The sequence below is a fragment of the Lithobates pipiens genome, unplaced genomic scaffold (assembly GCF_037356315.1).
Source record: "Lithobates pipiens isolate NorthernLeopardFrog02 unplaced genomic scaffold, aLitPip1_a1.2 Scaffold_27, whole genome shotgun sequence".
Lineage (NCBI taxonomy): Eukaryota > Metazoa > Chordata > Amphibia > Anura > Ranidae > Lithobates > Lithobates pipiens.
This window is the reverse complement of record NW_027507788.1, coordinates 108,774,257-108,798,590: the sequence shown is the minus strand read 5'-3', so window position 1 is coordinate 108,798,590 and position 24,334 is coordinate 108,774,257. Positions and strand designations below refer to the sequence as shown.

The 24,334-nt window shown below is 44.9% G+C and overlaps 1 protein-coding gene across 5 annotated transcripts in view; it reads left to right on the top strand.

Moving 5' to 3' along the window:
* TBCEL (tubulin folding cofactor E like) overlaps positions 1 to 24,334 on the top strand; it is a 112,511-nt gene that overhangs the window by 69,470 nt on the left and 18,707 nt on the right. For all 5 annotated transcript variants that reach the window (XM_077457362.1, XM_077457364.1, XM_077457365.1 and 2 more), the window contains 4 exons: positions 6,892 to 7,031; positions 11,835 to 12,016; positions 18,549 to 18,805; positions 19,319 to 19,445. In XM_077457362.1, the coding sequence (XP_077313488.1) occupies positions 6,892 to 7,031; positions 11,835 to 12,016; positions 18,549 to 18,805; positions 19,319 to 19,445 (706 nt within the window). The remainder of the gene's footprint in view (positions 1 to 6,891; positions 7,032 to 11,834; positions 12,017 to 18,548; positions 18,806 to 19,318; positions 19,446 to 24,334) is intronic.

Genomic DNA, 24,334 nt, shown 5'->3' with positions numbered 1-24,334 from the left:
AAAAGTTGTACAGATGGAATGTCACCATCCCATATGAACAGAAGATCGTCAATAAACCTTTTCCAGGCTTTCAGCTCTGGTGGCATATTTCCCAAAACGATATCCTCTTCCCATTTTGCCATAAAGAGATTGGCCATACTGGGGAGCAAATTTAGCCCTCATGGCCACCCCCTTTATCTGCAAAAAAATGGGCTCCCTCATGCCAGAAGTGATTATGCGTCATTGAAAAATCAAGTAATTCTAAAAATGAAATTACGTTGAGTAATTGAGATGTTATTATCCTGAGACAAAAAATATTGAACCGCCTCATAACCCAATTGGTGGGATATGGCTGTATATAAAGAGGCAACGTCTGCCATTACCAAGAAGTAAGTGGATTTCCACTCCCAAAGACTGTAAAACATTAATGGCATGCTTAGTGTCTTTTAAAAAGGAAGGGGTGCCCATTACCAGTGGTTGTAAGTAACTATCTATATATTTACCTATAAGAGATGTTACGGAGTCTATACCACTGATGATGGGCCGACCCGAGGGGTTGGTCATGGACTTATGAATTTTCGACAGCGAGTAAATAACTGGCAACCGAGGCGCCAGCGGAACCAGAAACACTTTCGTCTTCCTATTCAAAATGCCCATGTTAAAGCCTTTGTCAAGGAGTTCTTTTAATTCCTGTTTTGAATCTTGTGGTTGGGAGTTGGGAATAGGTGTCAGGATCAGATAGGATCCTGACCATCTCACTTGCGTACATTTCTTTGTCTAAAATTACAATGGCCCTCCCTTTGTCCGCCGGACCGACCACTATATCCCTTCTCTCACATAACAAATCCAGTCCTATCTTGAAATCCTGTGGGGGTAGGGCTGGTTTTAATTTCCGATCATTAAGATCTTTAATCACCAAGTCACGAAAAACATTAATGTTACTTGCCATGTTATTAGGAGGATTAAACAATGAGGCGTTCGACAAGCCTGAATGGACAATTGTGGTTGATTCCCTATTGGGCTGCCTCATGGGATTGCTCATTATGTATCTTTTGATATTCAATTTACGTGTATATAGTTTGATGTCAAAGGTCTGAAACCTATTAAGATTGCGTGGAGGTGCAAATTTCAGGCCCTTGCTAAGCGTTACCAACTCCTCCTTAGATAACTCTTTGGTACTGAGATTAATAATACAGCTACTGTCTACATCCTTCTCCTTTTTGGGGTGAAGACGCCTCCCCCTCTACACCCTCTCTTGTGTCCCCATTTCTTTTGTACCCCCCTCGTGTCCCCTCCTGAAAACCCTGTTGGTAATGGTTTCTGGTTATGGGTTGATTGTACGGAGGTTGGACAGCCAGGTGTTTACTGGTGGAGTTAGAATGCCCCCCCCCCCCCCCATATCATTGGCAAAAGGAGCATATCTATTAGAAAGTGTTAATTCTATAGTAATTACCTAAGTCTCTCACATCTTGAGAGCGTCTCATGCCATTACTACCGCTATTGTTATAACATGGTTTGCCCCATTATATATCCAAGGTGGGGGAGGGCCTCTAAACGGTGAGTGTTGATTGTGATTACCCCTCCCCCTTGGCCCTTGTTAGAATTAGGGTGCGATTGTGAATCATTCCAACGCCCAGTTTGTGTTAGGGAAACATGGTGTGGAAATCTCTGTAGATGTTGAGGGATAGATCTATTGCCATTTCCTACATTTCCATTATGGATAACGGGGTGGTAAACTTAAATCCCTCCCAACAGACGGTAAATCGGGGTTAGTAATAGGTACAACTTAAAATCTAATGAGGCTAGTTTCCTTGACTTTTTAGCAATAAGAAACGTTAGAAACTGAACCCCGGCCTCATTAAAGTACTCAAATTATTCAATCTCATTATCATCTTTTTGTGGGTTCACCTCCACCTAAGACTCCTGGGGACCATATTTTCCCTTACGTATTCCTCAAGGTAAGCTATAGCCCACCTGGTATGTACCTCGGCTACGGTTACGTTTTTTTTTTAACCTCAAAAAATAACCTGAAATATCATCCCTGGGGTCATCATTACCATCGAATACTCTCAAAGTATCAGTGACCACCTGGGATCAATATTCTAAAACATCCATGATAGATGTTCCAGCAGCAGATAAAATATGAGGAGTGGGAGTATTCGATGGTAATGTTGACCCCAGGGATGATATTTCAGGTTATTTTTTTAGGTTAAAAAACTATAGGCCTACTAAGTGCAGATTTTTTTCTATTTTTGAGTGCCTGTAAAATGCCTCTTTCACACTAGATCGCTGCGCTGGAAGGAATCTTAAAGTCCTGCAAGCAGCATCTTTGAAGCACTTTAGAAGTTGTGTATACACCACTCCTAAAGCGTCCCTGCCCATTGAAATCAATGGGCAGCGCCGGCAAAGCACCGCTTTTAACCCCTTTTTTGGCCGCTAGTGGGGGGTTAAAACTGTCCCGCTAGCAGCCAAAAAGCACAGATAAAACAACGGTAAAGCTCCACTAAAAATAAACAACACAGACACATGGCCTCAGTGTGAAAGTGCCTTTAGAGAAAGTGTTCTCTTCCATCTAGATAAGCCATGTATGGAAATAGCCAGCAGATGTCAGTGTTTCACAAGTTCCAGGAGGATTGAGCATGGACATGAGCTATGGAGACCAAAATATCCAATGCTGCAAGGAGATTCTTACATGTTTATCCACAACTGGTTTAGCAAAGAAGTTTGGATTTAGCAATGCCTTATCTTCTTTTAATAATAATTGTTTTTACTCCTAAATATGTTGATTACATAGGACCCTGTCTTTTTGTTTTTTTCCTTTATGGTTCCTAAAATTAGGTTACATCTAACAGTAGCGTGATATTAGTGTAGCAAATGTGGTTCTAAAGCCTCAATGTTTTTTACCATAATGCATATGCTTAATACTATTCATTAAGGTAAAAAAAAACCTCCAGGATCCCCCAGCCTCCTGTTATTCTTACCTGAGCCCGATCCGATCCAGCAACATGCACAAGAGCAGCGTCTCTCACCACTGTCTCCCTTCTCATTGGGCAGATTGATGGCAGCAGGAGCCATTGATTCCCGCTCCTGTCAGTCAACTCCAGTAACGAAAGCGGGGCCGAGTCCCGCTGTCTGTGTTGATGGATGCAGCAGAGGGGTTCAAGAGCGAGCATGCACAAAGTACCTCCATGGGAAGCAGCTTCTTGTGGGGGCACTGGACAGATAGCAGGAGTAAAGGCGGGGGACCTGAGAAAAAGACGTTTGGGGCCGTTTTGTGTAATTCCATTGCACAGAGCAGGGAAGTACACATATAAGTATAGGTAAGTATTTGTTTTTTACAATATATATAAATTGTGTTTGTATATACTTTTTAACAGGCCCTTTGTTATTGATCACAAATATTTTGAACAGGACTCTGGTCTTTAAGTGTCTAATGGCTGTGGATTTCTTTTGCTTCTTCTTTATGACTACATTTTCTGGTGGTGACAGGATGAATAAAATAATTTAATTACATAAAGTTGATGCATATCATTATGTTTTTTTTTTATTATTTTTAATAAAATACCTATAATGTGAACTTGAACGGTGTGCTTGCAGGAGAGTAAAGAAAAAATCCTGAAAGCAGCATCTTTGCAGTTCTGTAGGAGCGGTGTGTACAGCCGAAAATGTGAAAGCACCCTAAATCATATAATGAACTAGTGCTAATTACACAATTAATTAAAACAGTGGGAGAGATTTACTAAAGCTGGTGTACACAGAATCAGAAGCAGTTGCATAGTAATCAATCTGCTTCTAAGTTCAGTTGTCTTCGAAGAAACTCACCTGATGAGTGAAATGCATCAGCGTGACGTCATCACGACTGTGATGCTTTGACACAGACAGGAACCTGCCTTACCGCCCCAGGAATTAGGCCAGGAATCAAGCAGAGATATGAGGAGTGTGGACACAGTGATCAAGGTTCCTTGGAGGCTGATCCCAGAACAGACCGGTGGATCTTTTAGTGCAGAATCTGGACAATCCAGGATTTCACTTGCACCTACCTCCATCCAGCACTTCTGACCTCCTTACTGTACACTGTCTGAACCTGCTGGAGTCCACCTCCTGTCGGCTCTGCTCTGTCCCATTCAGACTGCTGCATACCGAGCCCAGAGCAGACACCGGGCCGGGGGTCTAACCCAGCATAATACATAAGTTTGAGATGGGAGCAGGATCCTTTTCACATCATATACCCTATCCAGCAGTGTCTGTGTTTGGCTCCTCCAGTCTCCAAGTTCTTGTTTTTCAGACTGACATTCCTAGCATTACTGCTATTATGGACCGGGGGCTGCCTGCCATTCCTTCACAGATGAGCTTTATTTCCCATATTGGGTACTTAGACTTGGGTGTATGTATGGGGATGGAGGCATGTTTGTTGCAGCTGCCTGTCTGTGCTGACAACGTTGTCATATTTTAACTATTGCAATGGTGAAGGTGTTTGTTTTTATATTACACCCCTTTCACACCACACCGCCCATAGCATCGGCGGTAAAACGCTGTTATTTTTAGCGGCGTTTTACCGCCGGATTTGCGGCGCATCTCGGCCGCTAGCGTGGCGATTTTAGGGTTAAAACCGCCAGCAATACGCCGCAATAGCGCCGTTTTGCCGGCGGTATTACAACGCTGCCCCATTGATTTCAATGGGGAGTAGCGGTGGAGGAGCGGTAAACACACTGCTCCTTCACCGCTCCAAAGAATCTGCTGGTAGGACTTTTCCCTGACGTCCTGCCAGCGCACCGCTGTAGTGTAAAAGCCCTCAGGCTTTCACACTACAGACAATGGTGCAGCTTTTTTAGGGCGGATTGCAGGCGCAATTTCTAACGCTATAGCACCTGCAAAACGCCCTGGTGTGAAAGGGGTCTTAGTGTTTATTTTTCAATAAAGTATTTTCTATTTTTTTTATACCCCACATTATTCTTCTTTGATGATTCTCTTGAGAATCTGTAGTCCTCCTAATTATATATAGCTTCTAAGTTCAGTTTGTTTTATTGAGTTTTGACAATGAAACCTAGAAACTGATGGGTTACTATGCACATGCATAGCTGCACCAGATTCTGTGTGCACCAGCTTTAGTAAATCTTTCCCACTGTTTTAGATGGCTTAAAGGGTAACTTTTTTCTTCTAAATTCCAGCTCCACTAATATAGCATTCATGTATTTTTTTTTGCAACAATATCAAAGCTTTCCATAAAATCTACAGTTAATTACTTTTCCTTGTCCTTATACACGTTTTCAGACGTTTCCATTAGTAATGTCTTTCTTCCTTACAGACTGTAGGCCTGACACAGGAAAGAGTTGACCAGCTGACCTCAGCACACACCCTGCATAATCCACCCACCCATTCCCAGGTGTACTTTTTTTTTAAATGAAACTCAATCAGTGATCACCTGTCTCACTAAATACACAATATACAATCAGATTGTATAGTGTATGGCCATGTTTATACACCAAAAATGAATAGTTGTGCTTTCAGTGCCGTTAATTGTTAACGGGACACCAAACACAGAAGCAAACGCACATTTTGCCATGTGAAAAAACGAGGGGAAAATGCTGAAAAATTCACAGTAAAAAACACGCAACCCACAAAACGACAAAATGTCTCATTACCACATGTAATGCAGCCAATTGAAATCAACAGGCTGCCCTATGCATGTCACAGGAAAAATGAGCCACAAAACGTGCGCTCCCACTATGCTAGATGTGAATGGGGCCTGAAAGTGAAATTGGTGCAGTAACACAAAAATATTGAGGCTCCATTCACATCAGTGCGTTTCGTTGCATTTGAGAAATGCGCTGCACCAATATTTGCAGTTAAAAACGCACCAAGCTCCACTCTCAAAAAAGGTCTGAAGCTTCTTTGGGGAGATTGTGTGTGTAGGCCAGCTCAATCAGGTGGATAGGCTGCCCTATATGTGATGAGTGAAAATGCTCCAAAACACCTCTCCCCCTTGCTAAAAAGAAAAACGCATGTGGGAATCCGAGTTCCCGCTATGCAGAGATGTGAACGGGGCTTGACAGCTGAGTGCTTCTGTACACCTTCTATGTACTTGTATAAAGATGGGCATGCACTATGCAACCTGATTGTGTATTTAGTGAGAAGGATGATCACTGATTGCATTTCATTAAAAAAAATTGTGCACCTGGGAATGGGAGGGTGGATGATGCAGGGTGTGTGCTAATGAGGTCAGTTGCTCAACTCCTTCCTGTGTCATGACCTCTAGTCTGTAATGGAAATGTGGATTAGGACAAGAAAAGTAAGCGACTGTAGATTTAATGGAAAGCTTTGATATTTTTGCAAAAAAAAAAAAAGTACATGAATGCTATATTAGTGCATAGGGGAGCTGGAATTTAGAAACCACAAAAATAAAACTGTACAAAGGTGAACTTACCCTTAAACCTCCCCAGTTTTTTAGTATTGAGCCGTTGTGGCATTAGCCATGTTGGAGAAAAGAATAAGTCTATTCTGCTCTAAAAAGCCTCCCTGCTTTCAGTTTTTGAAAGTTGAACTTTAGTTCTGCCTTAGGCCGGGTTCACACCTAGGCGAATTGGATGCGGTGAAATCCGCATCCAATTCACATAGCAGGAGAATGTGACTGGCTTCCTATGGAGCCGGTTCACATATCTCCGTTGTGAGTGCTGAAATGAGTAACAGGGACACACAGCCCTGCTGTGCGATCCGCAGCCGGTTCCACTGTGAACCGAGCCTTTAATAAGATCATTCCTCTGTTCACCCTGCTCTAGCCCCTCCCTTTTTTTTCAGTTTTAGTACTGCCGTATAGGGGATTTCAGCAGGCTAATATCAAGTTAAATTCATGTACTCGCATTAGTTGAATTTAAATAAATGCATAATAACTAGAGCTCATTAATTCTGTTTTAGATCGCTTGAACCTCCCCAGTATCTTGGTATTGAACAGTTGTGGCATTAGCCATGCTGGAGAAGAGAATGAGATTGCTGCCTTTTGTTCACATGTGTCAGAATTAGACCTATCTGGTAATCATCTTGACAGCTGGCAAGAGGTAAGAGAAAACATCAAACTGTCCACGGCATGAATAGAATGTTGTTCTTATTCAAACCTTTATTTACCAGAGAATCAAATTGAACAGATAAATGTGGGTAAACCGCATCGCCATTTTGTAACATCTGGATGTCAGGTAATGAGACAGGTCATCTATGCATGTGTAATCCACACAAAAAAATGCTGGCACCTAGCGTGTAGGAAGTGATATAATATGTGCATACAAATTCTACAAAGGTATTAGAAACATTTTAAAAAGGCCTCTTTCATGTTGCCATTCCAAAGAAGTTAAGTGTTAATACTAGTGATGCACCGAAATTTCGGCCGCCGAAACATATCGGCCGAAAATGCCCTTTTCTGCAATTTGCCGAAAGAGAAAAACTGCCGATAATGGCGCCCCCCGCCCTGGTGACGCCCATCATGGGGGGTGTATAGCGCAGGAGAGCCGCCTCCGCCGCTTGTTTGATCACAGCGCCGGGAACATCACAGCTTTCATTTCAATAGCTGTGTGTTCCCGACCACGCGCCGTCACACGCAGCCCCTCCCCCTTGTCCGGGCACTTAGATAGACAGATCATCCGCAGGATTGGACGGATGATCTGTCTATCAAAGTGCCCGGACAAGGGGGAGGGGCTGCGTGTGACGGCACGCGGCCGGGAACACACAGCTATTGAAATGAAAGCTTTGTTCCCGGCGCTGTGATCAAACAGGCGGCGGAGACAGCTCTCTTCCCTACACAGGCTGCAACAAAAGGGGACACACAGGCTGCAACAAAAGGGGACACACAGGCTGCAAAGGGGGACACACACAGGCTGCAAAGGGGGACACACACAGGCTGCAAAGGGGGACACACACAGGCTGCAAAGGGGGACACACACAGGCTGCAAAGGGGGACACACACAGGCTGCAAAGGGGGACACACACTGGCTGCAAAGGGGGACACACACTGGCTGCAAAGGGGGACACACTGGCTGCAAAGGGGGACACACTGGCTGCAAAGGGGGACACACTGGCTGCAAAGGGGGACACACTGGCTGCAAAGGGGGACACACTGGCTGCAAAGGGGGACACACTGGACACAAGGGGACACACTGGATGCAAAAGGGGACACACTGGACACAAGGGGACACACTGGATGCAAAAGGGGACACAAGGGGACACACTGGATGCAAAAGGGGACACAAGGGGACACACTGGATGCAAAAGGGGACACAAGGGGACACACTGGCCTGCAATGGGGGACACTGGCCTGCAATGGGGGATGCCTCCTGTACCATGTCCCCAGTCTCTGACCATCTCCTGTACCGTGTCCCCAGTCTCTGACCATCTCCTGTACCGTGTCCCCAGTCTCTGACCATCTCCTGTACCGTGTCCCCAGTCTCTGACCACCTCCTGTACCGTGTCCCCAGTCTCTGACCATCTTCTGTACCGTGTCCCCAGTCTCTGACCATCTCCTGTACCGTGTCCCCAGTCTCTGACCACCTCCTGTACCGTGTCCCCAGTCTCTGACCACCTCCTGTACCGTGTCCCCAGTCTCTGACCGCCTCCTGTACCGTGTCCCCAGTCTCTGACCGCCTCCTGTACCGTGTCCCCAGTCTCTGACCATCTTCTGTACCATGTCCCCAGTCTCTGACCACCTCCTGTACCATGTCCCCAGTCTCTGACCACCTCCTGTACCATGTCCCCAGTCTCTGACCACCTCCTGTACCATGTCCCCAGTCTCTGACCACCTCCTGTACCATGTCCCCAGTCTCTGACCACCTCCTGTACCATGTCCCCAGTCTCTGACCACCTCCTGTACCATGTCCCCAGTCTCTGACCACCTCCTGTACCATGTCCCCAGTCTCTGACCACCTCCTGTATCATGTCCCCAGTCTCTGACCACCTCCTGTACCATGTCTCCAGTCTCTGACCACCTCCTGTATAAAAATATTTTTTAAAAACGGTCATTTTCGGTATCGGTGCTGTTTCGGTTTTCAGCCTAGTGTATTTTTAATTTTCCGTATCGGTTTCGGCACCAAAAAAACCATTCGGTGCATCCCTAGTTAATAAAAGCATGTGCTTCCATTTACTAGGTAGAAGAGAACCATAATGTAATAAAACATTGGATTTAAAATGAAGTTCTACAAGTTTACTTTCCAATATATTCTCATTACAAGATGCATGTGTATAATTACTTGAATCTTGGACTTGGTGTATCTCTTTAAGATCCAGATCTGTGCAGTAATCCAGGATTAAACAACTTCTGTACATTGTCTCTGTGAATGAGTGTCATGTAATAAAGGCCGGTCACTGCTGCATCTCTCTCAGGTGAAGGGCAACTAGTCTTGAATCTGGCCTTCCCTGTAGTTTTCTGCAGACAATCTGTAGTGGGTGGACCTTAACCTCCCACAGCTCTGCCCGCTGTACTGGCTATTTGCAGCACAGAGAGGATGTGGCTGCTACTTTTACAAGATAATATGCAAAGGCATTTCTGTAGCTGGAGTTGAGCAATGCTAATAGAATGGCGTATGTTTGCATTAAATTCTATAAACTCTTCATAATTGAAACTTGAGAGCATTGCCCTCTTCCCCTGCTGTGCTTCTTAGTGATCTATGTTGTATTAAAACAGGGGTCTCAAACCCCGATTACCTGAGGGCCACAGGACAAGTTTTCACATCCAATGGGTGCCGCATGCAAACTTTCCTTTGCCCCAGCATTGGTGTCAGTGGACGCACTATTAACCCCCAGCATTGGTGTCAGCGGACGCACTATTAACCCTCAGCATTGGTGTCAGCGGACGCACTATTAACCCCCAGCATTGGTGTCAGCGGACGCACTATTAACCCCCAGCATTGGTGTCAGCGGACGCACTATTAACCCCCAGCATTGGTGTCAGCGGACGCACTATTAACCCCCAGCATTGGTGTCAGCGGACGCACTATTAACCCCCAGCATTGGTGTCAGCGGACGCACTGTTAACCCCCAGCATTGGTGTCAGCGGACGCACTGTTAACCCCCAGCATTGGTGTCAGCGGACGCACTGTTAACCCCCAGCATTGGTGTCAGCGGACGCACTGTTAACCCCCAGCATTGGTGTCAGCGGACGCACTGTTAACCCCCAGCATTGGTGTCAGCGGACGCACTGTTAACCCCCAGCATTGGTGTCAGCGGACGCACTGTTAACCCCCAGCATTGGTGTCAGCGGACGCACTGTTAACCCCCAGCATTGGTGTCAGCGGACGCACTGTTAACCCCCAGCATTGGTGTCAGCGGACACACTGTTAACCCCCAGCATTGGTGTCAGCGGACGCACTATTAACCCCCAGCATTGGTGTCAGCGCATGCACTATTAACCCCCAGCATTGGTGTCAGCGGACGCACTATTAACCCCCAGCATTGGTGTCAGCGGACGCACTATTAACCCCCAGCATTGGTGTCAGCGCATGCACTATTAACCCCCAGCATTGGTGTCAGCGAACGCACTATTAACCCCCAGCATTGGTGTCAGCGGACAGACTATTCACACTTAGCATTACCCCCTACACTCCACAAATACCCCCCCTCCACTTCACACAACCCCACACACTCCACTTCACAATTATCCCCCCCTTACACTGCACAAATACCCCTTCACCAATTTCAACCCCAGTCACGCAACTAAGGACTTTGCTCAGCCTCTGTGTGATGGCTCACTTACCTCTCCTCCTGGCAGTCAGCTGGTGGCCTGATCTTCTGCCTCCTGAGTCCTTTCCTCTTGCCAGGTTCTTGTCACAGGCCTTGTGGCAGGGCACCCTGAGAACACCACAATCTTCTGCCCTGAGGTGGCAGCAGGACCCTGGATCCAGGGCCGGTGTTCTGTCGAAGTGCCCGCTATCGAATAGTGCCTGGGACGAACTGGGCATGCGCCATACGTAATGGCACAACAGCTGATTTTACGATCAGCTGTTGTGTCAGTGAGACAGCGCCTGCACACCATAGCCGACTGAAGACACTTTTCAGTCAGATTGTGCCTCGCGCTGACAAGGAATGTTCAAGTAGGTGAGGAGCGGAATTTAACATGAAGGGCGTGGATGTTTTCAATTATGATCAGTGCTGCAAAGATGTGGGCAGAATTTTTAACTATGCCCAAACAAATCTGCTAAACAAATCTTTATCTGCTATTCTTCTGGGAGGGCCTATTTTGCTAGCTAAATGTTTAAAATTCCGCCCCATCTTTGCAGCAGTGGCCATCCTTGAAAACATCCGCCCCCTTCATGATAGATCAGCACTGGCCATATATGAAAACATCCGTTTCCTTCATCTTAAATTCTGCCCTCACCTACATAAACGTGCCTCGGTACAATCTGACTGAAAAATTTCTTCAGTCGGCTATTGTTCACAGGCGCTGTCTCACCAACACAACAGCTGATCGGAAAATCAGCTGTTGTGGTATTACGTAAGGCGCATGCGCAGTTCATCCCAGGCACTAATTGATAGCGGGCCTTCTCGATAGAACTAGATAGGCAAGGCGATGGGCAGATCCTCCCTCTGCTCTGCTCTCCTGTGTGTGCTGGGCATTCATGGGAGAGGAGACGGAGAGAGAGAGAGCTCCCAGCCGCTGCCACCCCCCTAGGATCAGCCCTGCCTGCGGGCCATTTGTAACCAGTCCGTGGGTCATTTATGGTACTTTGAGACCCCTGTTTTAAAATCTTAGTTTATGATATATTGAAGACTACAGTAAACTGTTGCATGTGAAAACTACAGAAAACTTGATTGTGGCAAGTTTGTTGCAGCATAATCATGCCCTGACTTAAACCTTTGCCTTTTTTTGCTTGTGCTTGCAGATCAGCAAGATTGTATCTAACGTGCCTCAATTGCAGTTCTTGAATTTGAGTTCTAACCCATTGTACATGTCTGTGTTGGAACGTGAGTGTGCTGGATCGTTTTCTGGCATTCGGAAACTGGTTCTCAATAACTGCAAAGTTTCCTGGGAAACCGTCCACACACTGCTGATGGAGCTACCAAAGTAAGTATGATAGTGTTGCATTTATTTTTTATGTCAGATGCTGACAATTCTACAATGATGTTGTAGTCTTGTGTATGTCGGTACTAAATACTTATAGGCTATTTTATTCCAGAAGTGAGATTTATTTCTAGCTTGGATGAAAAAACTCTACCAAAAACGACGGATACAAATTAAAGCGGAGGTCCACCCTAAAGTGGAGCTTCCGCTCATTGGAACCCTCCCCCCCCTCCGGCGCCACAATTGGCACCTTTCAGGGGGGAGGGGGGGTGCAGATACCTGTACAGTACAGGTATCTGCACCCACTTCCGGCATAGATATCTGCAGAAGGTACGCCCCTTTCCGCAGAATCTACGCCCCTTTCCGAAGGTCCCCCGCTGTCTGCAGGGAAACACACGGAATCCCAGAGACAGCGGGGACCATCCTTATTGCGCAGCGCGACTCACGCATGCACAGTAGGGAACCGGGAAATGAAGCTGCAAGTCTCCACTTCCTGATTCCCATACCCAAGATGGCGGCGGCAGTACCCGAGTTGCTGGCTTTTAAAAAAAAAACAGCAGACTCCCGCTTTAAAGAGGTTGTAAAGTCACAAAACACAATTACTTGTATTATCTCTATTTTTGCAAGATATAAGGTGCTGTGTGTGTGTGTGTGTGTGTGTGTGTGTGTGTGTGTGTGTGTGTGTTCTTTTAAATTATAGTCCTAAATACCTTTTTTCACAGCCCTTCTGTGCAGTCACATGATCTCCCTCTGCTCTGCTCTGCTCTGCTTCCTTGATTTAAGAACAGCAGAGGAAGGGGCCGAAATTCCCCAGTGATGTCAGCCAGCCAGCAGAGGCAAATCATGTGACCACTCAGAGGAGTTTTGCAAAAAGTTATTTAGGATCATCATCTAAAAAAAAACTGCCTTACTGCAGTGAATATCTTGCTAAAACAGAGAAGATACAATTAATTGTGTTGTGTAATGCATTGAAATAGAGGCAGGAGGAGAGGGGAGGGACTTGGAGGAGATCAGCTCTGCAGACACAGACTGGTGCTGACAGGCAAGGAGGGAGTGGAAAAGAGGAGACACTCAGAACACTGTGGCGAGACAGAGGCACATAACCTGACCATGGTGGTCAGGGCTCAGTAGCCATGGTTATCGTGGTCAGCACACAGAGGAGGACACAGGAACTGGCAGGATCAAGCAGGTATTTTAAATAAAAAATACAAAAAGGGACAAATGACAATGCAACAGCACTATGTTACTGATCATGCTTTAAAGGAACCGCTTTAAAGACCATTAAGTAATAAACAAAAGCTGCTTTTGCTGCAATACTCATATTTAGTTTAAAACTCTCACCTATAGTACTTTTCTGCCATTAAATATCCCCAGTCCAACATTAAACCAACTTCTGGGCTTAATGTTTGGGACCTGCCTTACCCTTTGACAATGAACGAAAAGCACAGCATAATAATGAGCTAATTTCTCTGTCTGATTTCTTTATCAGCATTTATTTTGTCAGTACATAAACTGTCTGGCTCCTTGTACTGCTCAAGGCTCAAACTTCAGACTTATTGTACAAAAAACGTTCTGCAGCAATTATGTTATATTTCCTTATTGTACATCAAAGGACACAAGCTATCTTCATATCTATGATCATAAGGTTATACTGCCACTTTCACCTACTAAGTAGAGCTGCACGATTAATCGTTAAAAAATTGCGATCTTGATTCAACCCCCCCTCACAATCTTAATCCGGCATTTTCACGATTCATGTAACAAGTGCAGAGCAGCTCTCTACTCACAGCTGTCCAAAAAAAGCAGCCAAAGTTTATCATAACATTGCTCAGCGCTGAGATAAAAAGAAACGTTGTATCATTTGGTTCTTTTAGATCAAAGGGATGAACTTCTGTGTGTAAATGAGGTGCAATTAACCACTGATACTTGATGCTTACAAGTTAAAACCAGTATTATTTGCTAGAAAATTACTTGGATCCCCAAACATTATATCATAAAATAGAATAAAATGGCGGTCGTTACAATATTTTATGTAACGCAGTATTTGCGCAGCAGTCTTTCAAACTGAATTTTTTTGGAAAAAAACACTTCAATGAATTAAAAAAATAAAAATAAACAGTAAAGTTAGCCCAATTTTTGTATAATGTAAAAGATGATGTTACACCGAGAATCGTGATCTTTATTCTAAGAAAAAAAATTATGATTTTAATTTTATCCAGAATTGTGCAGCTCTACTATGAAGTAAGCCTCAGTACCAACCCAACGGTTGGGATATCTAGTCCTGACCCTGGATACTGTCCAGATGAGAGTAAACCTCCCTACAGAAAAATGTCTTGCTCAGGACTTTGACCAATCCTTCGTTTAGTCTTTGCATGAGGGTTTTGGGAAAAATAGTAGCCTCCTTCGACACATTGCCCAATTTCATTCCAGGCCTCTACAGTGAATGTCTTAGCAGTATAGAATAGGAGGATGCAATTGTTTCTCTTATATTCACCGACTGACAAAGCTCCTCTCTTAGCCATTGGGTTGTTACGCCACCTTTAGGAAAAGACTAGGCATAATATGTTATGAAAAGCACAGAACTTTTAGTTCCGCCCAAGGGGTGGTCCCTTAGGTAACAACCCCCCAGCCTGCCATGCAGCCCTCAGTTTTATTTTGCCTAGTGAAGGAGAAGGACCTAGGAACCCTGCGGGCCCATGGGTTCGGTTTTTTTTCTGCAGAAGCTTTGCCTTTTGTGCCAAATGAAAGATCCTGTGATCTGCTATCAACAGCCGGCTGGGTGACAGGCTGGATACCCTTATCCTTGTAGTCTCCCCAGCCTGGCCAGCAAGCGTGTGCAGGCCAGAGCTCCGCATTGGTCTAGCCACGACGTACCTCAGCTACAGAGGTGGTCGGTGAGCTTTAATGCTCCGGGGCACACATACGACCAGGCTACTGATGTCTGCGTCACAGTGTGCCGTGGCCAGCAGCCACCCCGTACTGATCGGAGAGTGGGTCTGTTTTGGAATGTCTCCCAGCTCTGCAGGACTGGTACAACTCTCCCTGCCTCGGTGGGGCTGAGCAGCTGGGCATTCCCTGGGAGGTCGATTTGGGGGTCCCTCACCTCCCTCTCTTCTCTCCCTGTCCCTATCTTCCCTCCCCCCTCCCTATGGGGGATACTGCATGTGGCTGCTGAGCGGTGTGTGTGTGTCATGTGCAGGGGCTCTCCGGGGGGGGGGGGGGGGGAGTACGCTGGCTGGCTGTGCCCTGTTGTGTGTTTTTTTCCCTCCCTGGGGGTGTCTGTTGAGGCTGTATCTGTAATCCTTGCAGCGCTGTCGACCGCTATTTTCTGTCATTGTCCCTCATGGTATTCAGTGTTCAGCGGCCTTCTTAGCTGAGGGCATGGAGCAGCATGCTTTCCTGTAGATTAGCAGCCATTTTTCCAAAGGTTTTGTCCTTCTTGAAGCCTGAGCAAGTTTTTTGAGCAGTCTTTAGGAGCAACATGCTTTCCTGTAGTCCGACAGCCATTTTCTCTGTGCTTTATGTCCTTATACTGGACACTTGGCAGCCATTTTCTTTGAGCCTGGGCACATTGTAGATCGGTTTCAGGTCTGGATGACACAGTGTGATTTCCTTTGCACCTGGGAGCTGACAGAGAACACAGGCACTACTTGCTGGACAGCGCAGAACCAGTCAGGGTGGTGAGTCCTGTGGGAAAGAGCCCCTCAGCCAGCAGCAGTTAGGAGGGTAGGACCATCACTGTCCTAAGTCCCCATCAGGTGGCAGACAGGGTAGGGTCAGCATGGCTTCAGAAACTGGTTTCTTCGCCCAAAATCCAGGCAATTGCACCTGGTTCGCCTGCAGAATGTGCAGTGCCCCTGGACACTTTGTTGACGGTCCTCAATTCGTTCGTTGTCAAGGTGGAGGCGGTGTGTGGGCGCAAAGGTGCTAAAAAGCGCCCCTGCCCCCGTCCTCTGGTGAGAGCTGTGACGCAGACTCGCCCCTGCTGAGGCTGGTGACCCCTACTCTTTAATTTTAGATGAGGTTGACCATGACAGTTCCTTACAGTGAGGATGAGTCCTCGTCCAGTTGTTTCTCCTTCTATCCCAGAAGGTTCTGGCGACAAAACACCAGCCCGATGGGCTGGGATGGAGTGCTGGATAATTTTCTGTCCAGAGAGGTTGGTCACCGCAGGAAAGGTGATTGTCCATCAACATTCTGGAGTTGCAGGAAATTTGCCTTGCCATACTGCATTGGCCTGTGCAGCTGAAGGGTCTTCCTGTAAGGGTCCAGTCAGGCAATGCCACAGCATTGGCATACATAAATTATGAAGGAGGCATCAGAGTTCGGGCTGCTCAGGAAGAAGTGGCTTTCATCCTGTCATGGGCGGAACTCCATGTCCCTACACTGTCTGTTGTCCGCATTCCAGATATGAAAAATTTGCAGGTGGATTTTCTCAGCAGTCAGCGACAGTCTACTGAGAAGTGTACTGTTCACCCAGAGGTGTTCGAGGAACTCTGACATTGGGGAACCATGTTCAGTGTGGTGCTGGACGGGTTTGTCTCCAGGACCAGGAATCCTTGCATGTTCACGTTGTACGCTCTGATACCGTGGATATCCCCCTAATTTATGCCTTTTCGCTATTACAGCTTCTACCTTGTCTGCTTTGCAGGTTATGAGTGGAAGGAATTCTGGTGACCCTGATAACACCAGCCTGGCCCAGGAGAACTCTGACATTATGAACATGATGGCAGATGACCCTTTCTTTCACAAGGTCCAATATTGTATACTTCTCGTAGTTGCTGGTTTTCATAGCATAGCTGTCAAAGTCAGAGTCTCAAAAGACAGGGAAGTCTCTGACTCTGTCATTCCTACCCTACTGAAGGCTTGAAAGGTGACTTCAAGGAAGGTTTACCACAGAACCTGGCAATCTTATTTTGCTTGGTGTGAGGCTAGGAGATTTCATCCTTACAAGAATGTTGTGGATCGCATCCTGACTGTTCTAATAATTGAAGTTTATCATGGTTTGGCCTTGGGGGTCCTTTTTCAGAGGCTAATCGCTTGGTGCGTGCCTTTGTACAAGGGATCTTGTGCATTGTCAGGACTCTGTTCATTCCATGGGACTTAAACTTGGTACTATCTGTATTGCACAAATCTCCATTTTAACCCATCTGGGATATTTTTTAGTCCTTCTGACACAGAAGGTTATTTTTCTGGTTGCCATTAGTTTGGGGCACAGAGTTTTACGTATTGGCTGCTCTTACCTGTAAGGAACCATTCCTGGTGCTTTACCATGACAGGGTGGTTCTACAGACACAGGTGTCATTTTTACCTATGGTAGTTTCTTTGTTTCATCTCAACTAGGAAATTAGGGGTTGTTTACGAAAAGGAAAATCCACTTTGCACTACAAGTGCACTTGGAAGTGCAGTCACTCTAAATCTAAGGGTAGATCTGAAATGAGTGGAAGCTCTGCTGATTTCATCATCCAATCATGTGCAAGCTAAAGTGCTTTTTTTATTTTCCTTGCATGCCCCCCTCGGATCTACAGCGACTTTACTTCCAAGTGCACTTTCAGTGCAAAGTGGATTTTCCTTTAGTAAATAACCCCCATTGTGTCCTAAGCCTCAGATGCTGGGGGACAAGGCTCTTCACACTTAGAAAGTGGTTTGTGCTATCAGGTGTTACCTGAAGTTGACTGCTGCAGTTCATCAATCAGATTTCCTTAAGACAGTTTGGAGTCTTTACGGTTCCATTGAAATTATTTTACCAGTGTGTGGTATGTTCTATGTAATATGAACAACTGTGCGAGTCTGTGTGGAGACCAAATTAAGCATGGACAGTGCCCTTTTCCATATTTCAGGTAGATACAATTTAGTTGAAAAATATACACACCCCTTCCTATTACCAGAGTTTACCCTAATCTATGATTTGCAGCTAGCACCACCGCTGCTTTTACAGAGTAGACAGGATGTTTAAAAATGTCCCCAGTCAAATTGGGAAAATCTTTTAACATGACATTTACCCAGGGTATGACTCGCAGAAATTTTGGTCACTTAAGGGTCCAGTTACACCTTTATGTTAGTGTATTGGAGTGCCAAATTAAAAATGAATGGCACCGCGGCTAACAAATGCATGTAACATGCGATGCTGCAATGCATTGGTTTTATTGGGCCCTATAAAAGATAGGGGGTAGACAGAGGAAAATGGGGGTAAGTATAATTTTCATCTATCACCCACAAACTGGGTTTTGAATGTTTGTCACCAATGCTTTTTACCTGCTATTCAGAAATGATTCCCAGGACATGTCATAAGATAAAAGTAATATGAAATTCAACTCTAAACATACAAATTTAACCCTGCATGTTCAAACAAACCCATCAAACATAGAACGGACGTGAACAACTGATTTATAAAAAATAAAAAGGTGATGTTGTGAAAGACTTCTCACAGCTTTCTAATAATGACAATAGGCCTCACACCTGACATTTTGAGATCCATTTGTGTGCAGTTTTTTTGTTTTTGTTTTAACTAAACTTATCTTTTATTCCTTTCCAGCCTAGAAGAACTGTTTTTGTGCCTTAATGACTATGACACCATAGTGAGTTCACCGGTTTGTTTTCGTTCATTGAGGCTTCTTCATATAACAGACAACAATCTCCAGGACTGGTCTGACATTTGTAAATTAGGCATGATGTTTCCTTGTCTTCATACTCTTATCCTTGCGAATAACAATATATTGACGATTGGGGACTCTGGGGAATCCTTGTCACGGTTGTTTCCAAACCTTCGGTCAATAAGCCTTCACAAGTCAGGTAACCTTATCTCGTTGCTGTATTCATTTTATTCTCTTTGTAATGTTGACTTTACACTGTGGAATACACTGAACGTTATTTGTTTTATTTAGGGGTGGGGGGTGTAGATTGCATAATGTCAGGAGCTACTCTTTTATTCAGTGCACCCACAGATACAGAGAACACTGGATCCTGCATGGGCACTCACCTCGGCAGTAATCAAGGAAGTCTTCTGAAACGTTTTTGTGCTAATGTGTGTTTACATAGATAATTATAGTATGTGCACATGGATAATCCAAATGAATAAATCTTTGTACATCGTTAAAACAACTATGTGAGAAGACCTAAATGTATTAGCTTTGTGACTGGTTTTCCACCCAAAAGTGGAAAAGATACAAATATAGACATGTTTCATTAAAAACATGTCTACTATGTTATACTGTAGAGTATAAAGAACAGTTTTTATTGTATTTTTTTTTTTTTTTTTAGATATGTCCGGTATGTTTTATATAATGCTTTTGTTGTCTTCTGCAGGTCTAAGTTCCTGGAAAGACATTGAAAAACTAAACACTTTACCGAAGATAGAAGAAGTCAGGTTATTAGGTATTCCTCTAGTGGAGCCTTATACCACAGAAGAACGCAGGAAATTACTTGTTGCCAGGTATTTATCCTATACATTAGGATAACGATAATTTATTGAAAAAAAATATATATATGTACATAGAAGATCGATACAGTTTTGAAACAGGATTTTTAAAAATTTCATGAAATTAGAAAAATGTGTGAATAATGGGTAACAGTTGATTCCCAGAATAGTATCTAACTACCAGTATCCTTCCAGAAGAGGCTGTCTGTCTGGCACTACTAGGTGGTGCAGGGGGCCTGGATTCCAAACAGGGAAACTGAGGCAATCTGTGCGTTAGCACAACTGCTTGTAGTTCTCAAGCAGGAATGTGCATAGGAGGGTGACTAATGCTTTGGGACCAGATGGTTGGCATTATCATCTTGCCAGCAGAAACTGGAGGGTGACTGCTGCATTGGGAGATGATTGTTGGCATTAACTGCCTGCCAGCAGAAACTGGCAGTATTAATAGGTTAATATTGTGACTTTAGTACTAGAAAACTACTGTACTTAAAAAGCAGTGAATTGTGGAACTTTTTCAGTTTAGACCCCTTTCACATTGCAGCACCCCATCAGTGCTGAAGCGCCGCTCATTTTTGCAGGGCTTTAGCGCTGTTTTAACATCGCTTTTCAGCCGCTAGCAGGGCATTTTGTATCTTAAAAACAAGGTAAAAACTCCCGTTTTGCGGAGCTTTCAAAATGCTTTTGAGGCACTTTGGGAGTGCTGCCCATTCATTGCAATGGGCAGGGCGTTTTGGGAGGGTTATTTACAGTGCTCCCAACCCACCCCAAAGATGCTACTTGCAGGACTCTTTGTAACGTCCTACAAGCGCATCACCCCCAGTGTGAAAAGACACACTGCAATGATAAAGTAACAGATTCACAATGAAAAGAAAAATTAGCATTGTAGAACATAGAAATTGGTCTTTTAACTTTCATTATCTAAATTACATTAAAAATTACGCTAGTTATCTGGCTACTACAGTCAGCCCAATAGTTTTGAGGAAGCAGCGCACACACACACGCATCTATATATTAGAGCTGCACGATTATTTGTCAAGAATCATTATCACGATTTTTTTCCCCGTTGCGATCTTGACAAGTGTTTCCCAATTCTTTCTATGCAAAGAATTCTCTCTGCTCTGCTGAAGCCACAGCAGTCTAAAGAAAGGAAGAAAACTGGAATTCTGCCAAGAATCAAAACATTCTTTATCAGTTGAACTTAAGTATAAACATTGTAACAATTTGTCAGTGGAATAGACTGTGTGTTAGGCCCCTTTCACACGGGGCTGTCCGTATTTAGCATCCGCTTGCTCAGCAGGGATTGCTCCATTTGCACTCCACTAAGCCGGCGGATGACAAGTCCGTCTCTGCACTCTGCAGGGATGTACCTGTCAGAGAGTGCACTCTCCCATATGGGGGGATCGGATGATTATGGACTGCTTGTCCGTTTTCATCCGATCCACCATCCATCTGGATTTTGCAGAGCGGATGGGGGTGGATCAGATGTCAGCAGACATGTCACTGCTGACATCCGACGCTCCATAGAGCTGTATGGAGCAAACCGTTCAGATCTGCCTAAAAAACTGACAGGCAGATCTGAACGGTCCGCACGTGTGAAAGGGGCCTAAGTGAAAAAAGTTTAACCAATTAAACACTAAACCTTTTTTCTGACATTTTTTGGTTTCAAGTTAAAATAATTTTTTTTTTTTTTGCTAGAAAATTACTTGGAACCCCCAAACATTATATATATATATATATATTTTTTAGTAGACACCCTAGAGACTAAAATGGTGGTTGATGCAATATTTTATGTCACAAAACAACAAAATCCTGCGAGCCTTAAAGAACCCCCTATCTATCTGCAACTAACAAGCTGCAAACGTTAAACACGTCTCATACGTTCGTGCACATTAAAACCAAATATGCTGCGCTGGAATGCTATGCACTGAATAATCTGTATCTTAATCTATAGTTATAGATCCACAAGAATATAATAATGTGCATAAATAATAAACGTACAACTGGTGTAAAGTGCAAGTGCAAAATATAGCAAAACAAATAATGTGCAAAAAATCTGTAAACGCACAACTAAAACGCACAACTAAATATAAAGTGCACAAGTGCCAATAAAACTCTGTGAGGTTATATGGACCCCTTAGAGTTACAAGGTGCCATGCACGATAACACATCAGGAAATAGAATATCAATAATAATAATAATATTAGATGAAAAAAGTGCTAAATGCATACATATGTGATAGCAAACATGTATAAATAAAAAAAAACTATAAAAAGGTGCACGTGCATAAACCATACAAGTGTCTCTATATTAAAAAACAGTTCTTTGTGGCAGCCTGTTTTGGGCTGTGATAAGAAAGACAAAATGTTGATTTATGTGAGACTAGATGCAGGTGACGTGATCTCCAGTGATTATACTATTGAGATGCTTGTTACATCCAACTGTGGCTCTAAATCATGCATAGGTGAAATCTGGAAACCCCTTGTAGTAATAAGCTCACCTCAGAGCGTGTGACCAGCTTTTACACTGAGTAACACCACGCATATGAACCACTATAGGGTTCTCAGCTGTTACACTGGATCAGTAGTATCCTCCATGCAATGATCTCAGAAGCGCATGAAAAAAGGAAAAATGCTAATGGTGCAATACCGTTTAAAAAAATTTAATAGACAAGTTAAAAAACCTTCCCCCTGCTCAATAAAATACTGCAAACAGTATAGGTAGGGTTTGTATCTCCTCTTGGCAGGTGTACTGTCTCTCGCTCCATCCTGGCCCCTCCCCAACGCGTGTCCATACTCAGGGTGTGGTGTATCTTCCTCAGGGGGATATACCACACCCTGAGTATCGACACGCGTAGGGGAGGGGCAATTTACATTGAAGTGTAAAGAAGGGATCGGGGGTCTTTTAGACCCCAGATCCCTCCATAAAGAGTACCTGTCACCACCTATTACTGTCACAAGGGATGTTTACATTCCTTGTGACAGCAATAAAAGTGTATCAAAATTTTTATTTATTTTTCAAAAACAATTTATTAATTTTAAAATAAATAAAATAAAAATGTTTTTTTAAAGCACCCGCTGTCCCCGCGAGCTCGTGAAGCATACGGAAGTCGCGCCCGCATATGTAAACGGTGTTCAAATCACACATGTGAGGTATCGCCGCGATCGTCAGAGCGAGAGCAATAATTCTAGCACTAGATCTCCTCTGTAACTCTAATCTGGTAAATGTAAAAAAAAATGAAAGCGTCGCCTATTGAGATTTTTAGGTACCGTCGTTTTGTCATCATTCCACGAGTGCGTGCAATTATAAAGTGTGACATGTTTGGTATCTATTTACTCGGCGTAACATTATCTTTCACATTGGTCCCTTTTCCCAAAAAGTTGCATTTAAAACACCGCTGCGCAAATACCGTGTGACAGAAAATATTGCAACGATCGTCGTTTTATTCTCTAGAGTCTCTGCTAAAAAAATATATAGAATGTTTGGGGGTTCCAAGTAATTTTCTAGCAAAAAATATGGATTTTAACTTGTAAACACCAAATGCCAAAAATAGGCTTAGTCATGAAAGGGTTTAAATTTTCCAACAACATGATCTTATAGGACTTTGTCCGATCGTTTGTAGAGAATTCCGATCGGACAAAGTGCCTCGCATGTTCAGATCAAATTACGAGACCAAAGCTATTGGCTACTAGCCTGAACGTAGTCCCATCGTAACGTACGAACGTCATCACGTTCCGAACTATCGGATTTTCTGACAACTTTGTCCGAGCGTATGGCCGCGTACACATGTGGCGGATTGTCTGGCCAACTAAGTCCGTCAGACAATCCGACAGACAGTCCGTCATACTTTCGAATGAACGGACTTGCCCACACACGGCACTTTTTGAGCGGACTAATACGGCGGACTAAGTCCGCCATACAATCCGCCCTACTTTTGAAATGAACGGACTCGCCCACACACGCGGAGGAAAGTCCGCTCATTTCGAGCGCGTCTCCAGGTAGGCGGGGCCCGCGAAGGAGACGTCGCTGGCCCCGCCGCCTGGAATGGACTTAAAGGGGAACCCAACGCCAAAAAAAAACGGCGTGGGGGTCCCCCCAAGTCCACAACAGACCCTTGTCCGAGCACGCTACCCGGCCGGCCAGGAAAGGGGGGCGAGCGAGCGCCCCCCCTCCTGAGCCGTACCAGGCCGCGTGCCCTCAACATGGGGGGTTGCCTTGGGGAAGGGGGGACCGCGCGGCCCCCCACCCCAAAGCACCTTGTCCCCATGTTGATGAGGACAAGGGCCTCTTCCCGACAACCCTGGCCGTTGGTTGTCGGGGTCTGCGGGCGGGGGGCTTATCGGAATCCGGGAGCCCCCTTTAATAAAGGGGCCCCGGGATACCGGCCCCCCACCCTATGTGAATGAGTATGGGGTACAATGTACCCCTACCCATTCACCTGTGAAAAAAAGTACAAAAAAAACACAACACAGGGTTAAAATATTTTATTGCACAGCTCCGGGGGTCTTCCGTCTTTGGGGGTCTTCTCGCTGGACTCCTCCGCTATCTTCTTGTAGCTCTTTTGCTAGCGGAGGAGTCCGGCTTTCTTCCTCCCCGCCGGCCTCTTCTCCCGACTTCGGGGGTCTTGTCCCCCTCTTCGGATCTTCTGCCGGGCCACCGCGCCTTCTTATAGCTCTTTTACAGGCGGTGGCCCGGTCTTCTGTCGCCGCCTTCCGTTCTTCTTCTTCTTCTTCTTCTTCTTCTTCTTCTTCTTTTTCTTCTTCTCCAGGAGATGTTGCCTCGACGATCTCTCCGGCCGGAATGCCAGAGCCGCGCTGCGCGGCCACTTATATAGTGACAATGGGGCAGTGTCACATGGCTTTATGTCACATGGGTTGGTGTCACATGGTGACCCCGCCCCCCTTACG